The sequence below is a fragment of the Cantharellus anzutake genome, assembly GCF_015039405.1.
Source record: "Cantharellus anzutake strain C23 chromosome Unknown EI90scaffold_34, whole genome shotgun sequence".
Lineage (NCBI taxonomy): Eukaryota > Fungi > Basidiomycota > Agaricomycetes > Cantharellales > Hydnaceae > Cantharellus > Cantharellus anzutake.
In genome coordinates, this window is record NW_024066984.1 from 728,244 (window position 1) to 742,368 (window position 14,125).

The 14,125-nt window shown below is 50.2% G+C and overlaps 1 protein-coding gene across 1 annotated transcript; it reads left to right on the forward strand.

The window, feature by feature from the left end:
- Positions 1 to 12,430: 12,430 nt before the first annotated feature.
- EI90DRAFT_2974275 (peptidase S8/S53 domain-containing protein) lies at positions 12,431 to 13,657 on the forward strand (the record flags this gene model as incomplete). The annotated part of the gene is made up of 4 exons (XM_039055803.1): positions 12,431 to 12,588; positions 12,639 to 12,742; positions 12,790 to 13,118; positions 13,178 to 13,657. The coding sequence occupies exons 1-4, from the start codon at positions 12,464 to 12,466 to the stop codon at positions 13,655 to 13,657; spliced, it is 1,038 nt and encodes a 345-aa protein (XP_038914461.1). The 5' UTR covers positions 12,431 to 12,463.
- Positions 13,658 to 14,125: the final 468 nt, after the last annotated feature.

Below are 14,125 nucleotides of genomic sequence, written 5' to 3' on the forward strand. Positions count from 1 at the left end.
GGTGTGCCGCAACCAGACCGGAGCTGAGACAGTCAAGAGGGAAGGTGACTTGGGGAGTGGGGAGGCATGGTGTAGGGGATGGTGAAGTTGTTAGGAAGGTGTGGTGTGGTGGGAGTGCACAGGGTCGGGATTCCGGGATATGACACAGGCTCTGGACCTTTCCAGACGTCTTTCTCTGTAGTTCCCTGCTTGTTCATGGACACTTTCGGACCTTGCCATTCAGTTGGCTTTTATTTCTCTCACTCCACAAAACCTCAGACATAATTCGGGCTTTTCGCCTATTCCTATTTGTCTTGTTTCCCCTTCCCCTTGGTAACCTTTGTTTACCTTCAGATCCAATTGTTTCTGCTATATGTACATGTGTACCCCTCTAGTAAATAGTTCCCCCCAGTTATAATACAAACAGTCTTCAGCCCTCCAAAGCCTCTTCCAGGACATCTATCACCCATGTTTGGCATCAAGTGGGTAGACTAGTATCATGCCAGAGGGTGGTCCATCAGTGCTGTCATGAACAAGGACAGCATGATGGCCAGCAAAGGTATGGAGGGGAGCGTTGACCTGACCAGAGGGTGTGGAGGGCAACCAGGAGTGGCAGAGGTGCAGAGGGTGTAAAGGTGGGCAGAGGTCTGGATGTGAGACTGAGTTGTGCCATAAGCCTGGAGGGACTGGATGCCAGGAGCACCAAAGGCTCAGGAACTGGAGGCAAAGTCAGAATGCTGGTGGTCCAGGGTCTGATTGTTGGCCAAGTCTCATGCAATAGGGCAGGGGGGCCTGACATCAGATTGAGGGCTGGTTAGATTGGGTTTCGGGATGGCAGATTTGCCTATCAGCATTGATTTGCCACTGATGGAGCCCTGGGATTTGTCAGTTGTGACAGTGATCAGCATCCCATTCTTCTTCTAGAACTTTCTGGAAGTTTTGGTGTGGGAATCAGCCAATTGCACTGTTGTCAGGGCACACCCGCCTGACCCGGCTCCACCCAGCCCAACCTGACCCGGTACCCCACTGTCCACCCTTCCTTACCTCCTCCCCCTTTCCCTTCCTCCCTCCTCATTCTTCCCTCCTCACTTTCTCCCTATCTTACTTCTTCTTTATTCTCTCTTTATTCTACATGGACGACTTTCTTTGTATCAATGTACCATTGACCCATCTGCAGCACGCCCACCATGTACCCAGCCTGGGCACCTCAGGCAACTTCCCGCTGTGCCCAGTATGCATGCCTGCACCGGATGCCCTTGGGATCTCCCACAGAGATACCCAGGTGGTTATGGCTGTGTGCGAGGGTGACGTGGCACCCGTCATGTGATCTAAGCCGCATGTATATAAACGAACCTGAAGTGGGAACCGAAGAAGTAGCCTTCTTCTCAACTTTCCACTTCAGTCTAAGTGGCCAGGGACCACTGTCCCGCATCGGGCCTGTCAGTATGCACGCCCGATCCGCCCCCCGCCAGGCTCTCAGCCCCGGACGTTACACCTGGGCCCCCTCGACCCTGGACAAGTCCCTGACAACTGTCTAACACCCATCATGACCTTATTTACCCTTGTTTGCTCACTTATTCTAAGTCACATATCATGGGGTTATTTGTTAGCTTAAGGGTGTAGCTTTCTGTCGGTATAAACAATAGTAAACTACAAGGATGATTTATGAAGACATGAATTTTTCAAGATTTAATTTTGAGGTTCTCCAGATTTCTTTGGCATTAGCTCATCCATTCCTACCACAAACTCAGGACGTTGTAATGGGTCAATCACCTTGACTTGAGACAGAGAAGAGGGGGAGGGTTGTAGTGTGCATGGGTGTGGTTCTGTCAGGGGACGACTCCCAGGTCCCCATGACCCTCCTCTATGGTCCACAGCCTCTGGTGTAACCAGCCCTATCCAGGGCACAACTACTGTGGGTAAGGAGATTAGAAAAGGAAGCTAACTTCCCACAGTGGCCACCATATCAGGAAAACTTCCGGGAATATCATGAAGGCAGGATCCGGGGCCGGAGCATGCAGCGCACAGAGCATGTGGTGTGGGAATGTGCATGGGAAGTGTAGTGGGTCCGGGGTAGTCAGGGTGTGTGCCCTGACAGGTTCATGGGGCCAGGTTTTGGTCCTGGGGTGCTACCAGGTCTGCTAGAACCTCAACTAAACACTCACCTACATCTCTCTTGGACATCAAGGCTGAGAGTTATGATCTTAGATGTAAGCAACAAGCTCAAGGGGAGTGTTAGGGTCATAGATGGCATCTTTGCCACTTGGATGTAACTCTTTCTTTCTCTTTCATGGGTCTATTCAGTACTGACTTGTTATGTACAAGCTATTATCTATTTTATATGAGTTGGAAATGGAATGAATGAAATGGTGGAATGTAATAAGGAATATCCCATTGGGAACAAAGAAACAATAAAAGATATATGAATGAATGGGGAATATATGATAACGGATCCGAAATGGATTGTAAAGATTAACTCCGCAACACTTCGCCACAGCGCCCGCCTATCCTCCCGTCAGCAACCTCCTCGTCTCCAGCTTTCCAACGAACCCTTATTCGTCCCAATTGGTGCAGTAGTTCTTGAGATGTGGCCATTGACAGGTGCTGTCAAGACAACGTGAGACTCTACACCATGCTGAACCATCCGAGTATGGGGTTTCCATTCTGGGAAATGCTCCGTGGGTGAACAAGGAAGGTAGAGCAACACTAACAGGTAGAAAAATGGCTGGGATGTATGTGTGGTTATGGAGGTTTGGAGAGGGGGTGGAATTGGCGGCATGGTTGGGCATGGGAATTTGGCTTGGGGCTGTCGGGAATGATGGGAAATATATAGAAAAATAAGGAATGGGTGTATGGCGTGTTGGATAGTGATAGAATGATCATTGGAAGTGTCAGCGGATATGTGGTGTGTATTGGTGGGCAAATTCCGCAGAATCTGACTTTTTCCTGTGCATGTCATATCCGTACTTACCCGATCCTGAACCGACTCCCGGACCCCCATCTTTGTCACCTCTGGAGTCCTACCCTACCGCTGTCTGTTCCGATATTCACCTTCAGACCTGACACCACTCCTCCTCTCACCCCTCACCCCTCATGCCACCTCCACCCTTCCATCCTTCTCCTCATCCGCTCCGATACTCACCTCGGACCAAACACCACTCCTCATGCCACCCTCCTCCTCTCACTCCTCCTCTTCCTCCTCACAACACCTCCACCCTTCCATCACTCTCCTACCCTTCTCCTGTCCGCTCCAATACTCACCTTCAGACCTGACAACTTCCTTCTCCTCCACTCCTCTCCCCATTCCCCTCTCCTCCCTCCTTCCTCTGACCCTCTCCCGCCGACCCTCCAGCAAGTTACGACCTTCTGCCGCTGTCCCGTACCTTGTACTCAGACACCGCTTGTACCTTCGCTCTGAGATTCCGTCATAGTTCCTACCTCAGACTTTGACTCCACCTCGGCTTAAGTCCATTGCATTGGTGACCTCATACTACGTGAACACCATTGCCAATATTCCTCGGACTTTCAACCCCGCCTCCATAACCTCTGTAACCTCTGTAACCTCCAAGCTCCATGGATCATCTTCGGCACTTTTGCCACTTGTAATGTATCTTTCACGTTTTCCCCTCATCCCTATTTGGACTGCTGCTTCTTCCCATTCTAGCCAGTTAGTCATCATCCCCACTTCACCTCATCCTCCTGCCCCTCTGGGCTTTGCCCTCCCTACCTCCTTTCAGATGTACCACAGGATCTGCCCTATGACCTTCGGTACCGCTCTGCTTCTGTCATCCCTTTGTTCCCGTTCGGATGCCTTCGTTCTGATTTGGACCCCTTTTGTTTCCCTTGTGCTTTTGCCCTCTCCATTCTATACCAGCGCCTGTACATACTCATTTTAGGCCCTTAGTCTAAAATCGACCTGAACTTTTCCACTCTGGCCATTTTTGTTGCTTGGCAGCATACCATTCATTCCTTGCTGAGTGCCTATATTGTTCATCTATTTTGCCAATATTGGCACTTGATCCATGTGCTGATGCACTTCTTATTCATTCACTTAACCTGTCAATATTGGCACTTGATCTGCTTTTGCTTTAGTTCATTTCTTGCCTCCCATTTCCCAGGTGCACTGGACTTCACCGGACTGACCAGCCCTTCTATGTTTTCAGGTCTGAGTCCCTACTAACTATGAACAGCACTTCTGGATGCTGTAAGTGGGCTAGGGATCTAACCCAGCAGGCAAACAGGAAAGGATGGGGACCAGATTGGTATCCAGCAGGGCAGGAAAAGGGGTAAAGGGAAATATGGTAATGGTCTGTTGGGTGCTGAACTCCAGTCAGTCTCTCACCCCACCTCTCTGGGTGACACTAAGGCAAAGACTGATCCAGAGGTCTTCTTACTGATCTTCTTGGTTGTACTACTCCCTACTAGCTTGGGAGGGGCAAACTTGGTGGTTTCTAATCCCAAGGAAAAGGTAGATACATCCTCATGTACAATATATGAGAAATGATCAGGGAAAAATGATGAAAAATATCCGATGAGTCCCATGTGCTTAGGTGGGTAATATCGGCAACAAACAATATCGGAAAAAGGAAGGGAAAACAATAATCAAGGAAATAATGAAGCAATAAATGGATGGTATCCAACCAAAAATACCCAACTCTATCCATCACCAATGAACTCCCACTAATCAGGTATCCTAACACTCCTAAATAACGCGTTTCCAACAGTACCAATATTGTCCAAATCGGTGCAGCGGTTGCTGAGATAAGTGAAATCCAGTCTGAGTGTGGCTGCACTGCTGGGTGGGTGTGGGAATTTGGTCTGTGGGGACTGGGAATGTGGCCAGAAAAATAGGAAAAAATCATGGAAGGGTAGAAATGGTATATCAAGATGTGTACAATGTGTTTTTGTCAGGGACACATCCGGGGTTGGGGGCCCAGATGTAACACCTGGCACTGAGGCCCTTGTAGGGTGTGGAGCAGGTGTGCATACTGACGGGCCCGATGCAGACGATGGTCCCTGGCCACTTAGACTGAAGTGGGAATATTGAGAAGAAGATTACTTCTTCGGTTCCCACTCCAGGTACATTTATGTACATGTGGCTTGGGTCACATGAGGTTGCCACATCACCCCGCATACAGCTGCAGTCACCCAGGTGTCCCTGTGGGGGATCCCAAGGGTGTGTGCTGCACACGCACATGCTGGGTTGCACTGTGAAGCCATCCAGGTCATCTGGGGCTGGGTGTGTCATGCGCACATTGCAGGCAGGTCAATGATACATAGAATGGAGAAAGGTTGTCCATGTAGATAGAAATAGAATAGAGAATAAAAGGAAAGAAGAACAAGAAATGGAGAATGGTGATGGAGGGTGGGGAATAAAGATAAGTGGGATACCAGGTGAGGGCAGGTGGAGCCAGGTCAGGCAGGTGTGCCCTGACAGTTTTGTGAAGTGGGGATGTTCTGGGATGGGGGAAATTGTGATATTCAGTTCATTTGTGCAGTGCAGCTGTGCCTGCCTACAATGCACTGCATATTTCTGCATGCACATCTGTGCATGTGCACTCCAACAGACCTCCTCCAATACCTCCAACCCCGACTCAAACAGAAATCTGCCCATCCCTGACAAATCCAACACAAGAAGTCCTAAAACACAGCTGGATAAGTCTAACTTGGAGTGCCAGTACTGTCACAAGAAGGGACATTGGATACAGGAGTGCTGAAAAAGGATTTCAGATGAAAAGAGGAAGGGTGGAGAGAAAAATGCAAATATTGTGTCCAACAATGGAAATGATATGCAATCATTTGATTGTTCAGGATCACGATTCATTCAATGAATACCATCCCATTTCAGGCTGATTCTTAAATGGAGTTGGAGGAATTAGACCTCCAATCCAAGGCCATGGAACTGTTCTTGTTACTGTGTGATCAGGCTCAGGTGTTGGGACACAGCGAGGAGGGAGCAAGCGTGCCTGGACCTTTCCTGGAAGGGGGGCCGGAGGTAGAGGATGAGCAGAAGGACCATGGCCTCAGCAACTCAGAGGGGAGTGCTGTGCCTATGTTCGGTAACGCTTAATGTCTGGTCCTTAACTTCAGAACGAGGGGGCACAAACTCTGGGGGAATAGTCGTTGTCGTCGATTTTGCACTGAGGTGCCATCAACTACAGTACATGACTTATATACATAATACAAGACAAATAGGGACAAAGGGAAAACCCAAGATGGACTTACCCACTTGCCAGGTTGGTGAGCTTCCTTAATTTCAGAGGGGTTATCTTGTATGGGGGGGAACTTTAGAACTAGGGTACAAGGTTTACAAAACTACATCATATATAAGTGTCAGAGACTGGAATTACTGTCAGAGTTGGAGACTGTCAGAGTGCTGTCAGAGTGTGCATGTGCAGATGTGTGAGTGGAGCAAGTGGTGCATCTGGAAGCACTGTTCAGAGTTGGCAGAATGGGATCATGGCCTCAGCAGCTCAAGGGGAGTGCTGTGCCCTGAGTTTGACATCTGGGGGAGATCCCTTATTTATGGAGTAACACTTCCAGCAAACTTCAAGCAACACTTGCAGGCAGAGCAGGTGTTAGAACGGGCGGATTTGGACGACTCCTGTCAGAGACCGGGTCGAGACGAAGGAGTGTCTCCATGATGGAGGGCTTCAGCCTCAGCAACTTATGCCAGGAGCGCTGTGCCTAGTAAACATGTCCATGCCCTAACTTACTAACTGGCCACCAGAACTGAAGAGGGTAAACTCTAGTCGATTTTATTACTGAAGTGTAACCTATGTACAAGCTGGATATATATGGTTACAGCGAAGATGGGTCCGCAAATGGCGGAGCTGAACGGAGTGGAGCTAATGGGGTTAAACATTAGCCGACTGAATATTACTGACAAGTCAGGTTATGGGGTTAACAGAAAGGCAGGCGATAACCCAGAAACGGAAAGGAGGGATAGGCCCGAAGGTGGGCTTTGCAGGGCAAGCGAGTGTATTGCCCAGTGGAGGCGGGAGTGTGCTAGTGGACGTCGGAGCTGTCTGGAAGCCTTCGGGGCTCCGTACTTAGGGAGGCATAGGTAATAAATTGAAAGGAGGGGGTGGTGACCATCGAGGGGTACCGAGGGAGTTGTGGAATACGGGAGCTCCGAGGTTAGTGGAGAAGGAGTGGGAATAATCGGAGGGATCGGAGGGATTGGAAGTCGATGGCCGTGGATGGATATGACAACTCCGGAGTGGAATTGGAGACTTAGCGTGGAAGGACCTTGGCCTCAGCGACTCAGGCAGAGCGCTGTGCCATTGCTGGTTGTCCTAGGGGTCCCTAATTTCGGATCTAGCAGAGGGGAAGTCTCTTGGGGGCATTTCAGGTCGATTTCGGACTGAGGTTACAAGTTACTATGTACATTGTATATAAGGAGGGGTCCGGAATCAAAAGGCAAGGGTACTCTGAAAGCAGACAAAGGGGGCTGGAAGGAGGAACAACACCGAGGGTCAAGGGTTTGACTCAATGGTGTTTCCCAAAGGAGGAGTGAAGGGCCAAGGCCCAAGGAGGAAGGAAGGAGGATGGGAGTGGGGAATGGCCAACTGACTGAATAGAAAGGAAGAATAGAAATGAGGGAGAATAGCAGAATTGAATAGGACAATGCAATAGTTGCAAGGTCTGAGGTAAGTCCGGAAAGTCTGAACTCAGAAGTTAAACTCCGGAATATTGGCAAGTGTAATTAAATGGAATGAGCTAACCAATACAATGGGTATAAGTGGAGGTGGGGTCAAAGTCCGAGGTCGGAGCTAAGACTGGAGGTTCCGGAGATGGAGACGTGAACGGGATTCCGGAGTGGAGATCTGGAGTCGGGAGCATAGGTGTTGCGTGCTCATCTGGAAGGTGTCGAGGTTGAGGTCGGACCTGGAATGTTCCGGAGTCGGACCAAAGGTGGTGTCAGAGCTGGAGGTGGGATAACCACTTGGGAGTCGGCAAGGAGAAGGTGACAGAAGGGAAGTAGGGCTCTGGAGTCAGTTTGGGAGTTCTGGGAGCCCGGAGTGGAGGTCGGGATTGTATGGATATGACAGCGGGCCCATTGGAGGAGTGCAAACTCAGTGAGTGTTAGAGAGGGTGGTGTTGGATGGTTCTGGAATGGAATCGGAGACTTAGCAAGGAGGGATCTTGGCCTCAGTGACTCAAGCAGAGTGCTGTGTTGTAACATAGAGATTCCTGATAAGGCAATCTGCTTACTTCAGTGGTTATGCTCGCAAGACCAGAGGTAAGTGTCAGGGAGTGACCTGGGGTCGAGAGGCCCGGGTGTATCACCTGGCACTGAGGGCCCGATTGGGTGTAACACAGGCATGTGTACTAGCAGACCCGGTGTCATGACCCGACATATCCGTCACTTCCGTCAACATGTCCTAGTGCCACTTGGCCCATCCCACCTGCTATCATCATCATCCGTCCACCCATCCGTCCACCTGTCACCCTCATCTGCACTTCCTCCCCTGCGTGCGTACCTTCCAACCTAGGTTGCCTGCTCCATTGTTGTCCGCTCGCCAGCCAGACAGCTTGCTAGATGGCCGGATGGCCTTTTCTCTTTTGTCCGCTTGTGGACTATTGTTCCTCCTTTGTCACTCATTGTTCTTGCTTGCCTTTTGTTGACCAAGTTTTCCAATATTAACTATTTGTCTCTTTCTTCATTCATTAATATCGTGCTTGATCCGCCACTCCTTCCGGGCCGGTCCTATTTAGTTACTTGTGTTTATAATGCATGTAGGTTACACCGGATGTACCTCAGTTCGTATATCGACTTGGATTCCCCCTCTAGACTCTTATCCTCATCGTAAGGCTTCTGTCTGAAATTGGGACACCAACGTAAGAACACGTGAGAAAATCGCCTTATTGAGCACTGTGGAGTGGGTAGATGAAGGGTGGGATTAGTGACAGCTATTGAATAGTGGGAAAACCTTTGTGGGATTGGCGGAGGTCCTAGGAGGTCCGTAGTAATGTTGGGTAGGTAGGAATATTAATAACCTTCTATGATTAGGATAAGGGGTACTGGAGATGGTACTGGAGATAAGAGGCAGAGGTGGACTGGAAGTATACAGCAGAGGTAAGAGAGGGGACGAACCAGAGGTGAACTGGAATGGTGGCGGAGTAGGTCAGAGGTTGGGTGGAGTTGGTATGGATATGACATCAGGGTCCCATACAGCCATGCTTAGGGACTGCTACCATATCCCAACAAATGATGGTAACCTATTGTCCTTGCAATGTTTTGACCACACAGGTGGAACAATCCAAATTCCAACCAAATCAAATTGTTCACATCAGACAGATCAGAATTAGCACAGGACAATATTTGCCCCTGCAGATCATATTGAATTCATTAAAAATGAACTCAAGTCAAAATTCGACACCTGCAATCTTGGAGAATTGAATCACTTTGTTGGGATTAAAATTTCCTGAGACCGGAGCAACAATTCAATCACAATTTTACAAGAACAATACATTTGCAACATAATTGAATGTGCCAGAATGATTGATGCTGTTAGAACCGGGCGGAAACAGACGACTCCGGAGTGGAATCGGAGACTTAGTGTGGAGGGACCTTGGCCTCAGCGACTCAAGCGGAGCGCTGTGCCATTGCTGTTTGTCCATTTGGTCCTTAATTTCACAGTAGGTGAGCAGGAAGTCTCTAGGGGGCATTTCAGGTCGATTTCGGACTAAACCAAAACGAGTATGTACAAGCGCCGATATATATAATGGAAGGGGCAAAAGCACAAGGAGAACAAAGGGTAACCGAATCGGAACGAAGGTGTCCGAACGGGAACAAAGGGTAGAGGGAGCAGAGCGGTACCGAAGGTCATAAGGCAGGACCTGTGATACGTCTGAAAGGAGGTAGGGAGGGCGAGGCCCAGAGGGGCAGGAGGATGAGGGGAAGTGGGGATGATGACTAACTGGCTAGAATAGGAAGAAGCAGTAGTCCAAATAGGGATGAGGGGAAAATGCGAGAAATACATTACAAGCGGCGAGGGTGCCGAAGGCGATCCCCGAAGCTCGGGGGTTGCAGAGCTTACGGAGGTTATGGAGGCGGGGTTGAAAGTCCAAGGGATATTGGCAATGGTGTTTACGTAGTATGAGGTCACCAATGCAATGGACTAAGACCGAGGTGGAGTCAAAGTCCGAGGTAGGGACTATGATGGAGGCTCGGAGCAAGGTACGAGCGGTGTCCGAGTGTGAAGTACGGGACAGCGGTGGAAGGTCGTAACTTGGCGGAAGGGTGGCGGAGGAGTAACAGAGGGAGGAGAGAGGGGAAAGGTAAGGGAGAAGGAGTGGCGGAAAGGAGAGTAGTCAGGTCCGAAGGTGAGTATCGGAGCGGACGGGGGAAGCGTAGGAGGATGACGGGAGGGTGGAGGTGTTGTGAAGGGGGAGCAGAGTAGTAGGAGGGTGGCGAGAGGGGCGGTGTTCGGTCTGAGATGAGTATCGGAGCGGACGGAGATAGGGTCGGAGAGGTAAGGAGGAGGTGTGTTGCCAGGACCGAAGGTGAGTATCGGAACGGCAGCGGTAGGTTATGACTCCAGAGGTGAAGAGGGTGGAGGTCCGGAAGTCGGGTCGGGGTCGGGTATGCACGGATATGACAGATGCCAATCCAGCACCTGTCAGAGACCAGATCGAGACGAAGGAATGTCTCTGTGGCGGAGGGCTTCGGCCTCAGCAACTTATGCCAGGAGCACTGTGCCAAGTTACATGTCTGTGCCCTAACTTACTTACTGGCAACAAGAACTAAAGGGGGTCAACTCTAGTCGATTTTATTACTGAGGTGTAACCTATGTACAAGTTGAGTGTATATAGTTACAACGAGGGCAGGCCCATAATGGCAGGGCCAAGCAGAGCAGAGCTAACGGAGTTAAACATTAGCTGATTGAATATTACTGACAAGTCAGGTTACGGGGTTAGCGGAATGGTAGGCGATAACCCAGAAACGGAAAGGAGGGATAGGCCCAAAGGTGGGCTTGCAGGGCAAGTGAGTGAATTGCCCAGCGGAGGCGGGAGTGCGCTAGTGGACGTCGGAGCTGTCCGGAAGCCTTCAGGGCTCCGTACTTAGGGAGGCGTAGGCAATAAATTGAAAGGAGGGGGTGGTGACCATCAAGGGGTACCGAGGGGATTGCGGAATACGGGAGCTCCGAGGTTAGTGGAGAAGGAGCGGGAGTAATCGGAGGAATCGGAGGTACTGGAAGTCGTTGGCCAGGGATGGATATGACACCCACCTCTGCTGGACAATACACTCACTTGCCCTGCAAAGCCCACCTTCGGGCCTATCCCTCCTTTCCGTTTCTGGGTTATCACCTGCCTTTCCGCTAACCCCATAACCCGACTTGTCGGTAATATTCAATCAGCTAATGTCTAAACCCCGTTAGCTCTGCTCCGCCATTTGCGGACCTGCCCTCGCTGTAACTATATATACTTAACTTGTACATAGGTTACACTCCAGTAATAAAATCGACTAGAGTTTACCCTCTTCAGTTCTGGTTGCCAGTTAGTAAGTTAGGGCATGGATGTGTTTACTTGGCACACCGCTCCTGGCATAAGTTGCTGAGGCCGAAGCCCTCCGTCATGGAGACACTCCCTCATCTCGACCTGGTCTCTGACATGGGGCTCCGTACTTAGGGAGGCATAGGTAATAAATTGAAAAGAGGGGGTGGTGACCATCGAGGGATACCAAGGTGATTTGCGGAATACGGGAGCTCCGAGGTTAGTGAAGAAGGAGTGGAGGTGTTCTGGAGAGATCGGAGGTAGTGGAGGTTGATGGCCATGGATGGATATGACACTTCCCACTTTAGTCTAAGTGGCCAGGGACACCCTTTGTGCCGGGTGTCAGGAACGTGTCAGACGTGTATCTGGGTGACCCGCGAGGTGTGTGAAGTCCTCCAGGCTCATAAGGTCGGAGGGGTGGGACTTTAGCTTCAGTGACTCAGGTGGAGCGCTGCGCTTCCCTGAGATGTAAATGGAGGCACAGTGCTCCCTTTCCACGTTGCTGAGGCCACATCCTTCACGGATCTTGTACCACATGCAGACTGCAACAACCTCTGGAACAGCATCAGCACACTACCTAGCACCCCAGAACTCCCCTAGTTGGGCCTGCATCTGCATTGGTCCTATGGTATTTGACACCATTCAACATCCTAATGATGCCCCCACTATAGGCCCTCATTACATAGTTTCCTGGATCAGGGAGCATGCTGGGGTTCTAACTCTGTTGATGCACTGATCCTGTTGATTGAGCATATCAGGAGGTTCAATTGATCTGGATCACCAGGATCAACCTCAAAGATTTCTTGATGAGGGATTTTCCATATTTCCCCCAATTGATCCATAAGAACCAGCCTGTTGGCTATCTGGTTGTATATTGTGCTGATAAACTATATATATGGCTCTTTGGACATTCCTCCAGCTTGCCATCGGTCCTTCCTTGCTAATGCCCCTGTTCTTCACAACCCATCTGTTGGCTACAGCAATGAAGTTCTCAACTGCGGCTATTCTCATCATTATATTCACTTCCACTGCGACAACTTCAACCCTTGCTGCCTCTGTCCGTATCAGGATGCCGAAGGGACCAGTAAAGCCCGACTCCTACATCGTGTATGTCCCACCCACAGGCATAACATAATACTGGCTGATTTACTACGTAGTAGGCTGAAATCCGGTGCAAATTTGGAAGACCATATCGAGAGCATTACTCGGATATCCACCCGGAGCCCTGGGTCTGAATTCTCAGTCACTTACCGGTATGAAAGTAAGTCAGTATCATCCCCCCCTCCCCCGATATGCTAACTTTCGTAGTGCTGAACGGCTACTCCGCACACGCTGCTGGAACATCCCTTAGTCGCATTCTCATTTGCCCCGAAGTTGACTATGTCGAAGCTGATGGCATAGCTTCCAGTGACAGTTACCTCCACCACGTGAATGAGAGGGATGCGGCAGAGCGTGACGATGCTGCAGTTGAGATGGAGGATGAGGATGGTCCGGTTGGACTCGAAGCACGGCGCGTAAACGGGAAAGAAGTGATGATTTTCCTATTGAATAGTGGATGTGCGGTCAATCATATCAGCCTCAAGAGTAATGAACTTGATGGTCATGGTCGCTATGTAAGTCGGGTTAGTCATGGTCCGGTGCGTATCTCTTATGCACTCCACCATATATGTTCACTCATCCCTGCTTGCACGCGCAGGTCTTCGGTTCTACGACCCACTTGGACACTGACGGCGAAGGCACATATATGGCCGGGCTGACAGTGGGGAGCCCTTATAGCGTTTCGCCCCGCGCCATCGCCATTTCAGTCAAGATCTGCAGTGACCCTTCTGTTGTCGCTTGGGCCGACGTACTCGCAGGCCTCCAATTTGCCCACCGCCAATTTATTCTGACTCCTGATCTTCCGACCATCGTTCTAATAACCGCCAGCGGTCCTTTCAATCTGGCGATTAACGACGCCATCGACCGTGCCACCAGCGATGGGTTGCACGTGGTAGCTTCTGCTGGGAATGAAAACGACGACGCAAGCTTCCACAGTCCTGCATCTGCTCCCGGAGCTATCACCGTTGGCGCTGTTGACTGCTCAAACGCAAAACTACCCATGTCCAACTACGGAGAGGTCGTCGATGTTTTCGCCCCGGGTTTCAACATTCTAAGTGCTTGGAGGGGATGGGTTTAACCGAACAGCGGAGATTGAGTGGCACTGGCCCGGCAGCTGCGTTAGTTGCGTCCAACTTAGCCCGTGCTTTAGGTCAACCTATGTATAAGGATATGTCTCCTGCCGAGCTAGCTGCCGAATTGAAGAGGCGTGCCATACGGGCAGTCAAACACCCGTTACCAGTGGGAACCACCGATTTGCTGGTACAAGCTTGGCCGTGACTTCTGATTCTATTCAAGTAGATGTACACACTGCATGGTCTGTTTCACAATCTTTCACCTGTTGTAAACGCGGTGTTCCAAATATGGCAACCCGGTTCAGCGGCCCACTCGCAGTCCAGATGTAATATAGAAATGAGAACAAAGAAACTGTGACTAAAATACACACAGCACTCCAGCGCCCATATTTATACTCCTCAACATTCCAGGCTCTTCTATGCCCAGTGCATATGCAGGCACCTAGTAACCTGTAGAATATTCCCGGATATTC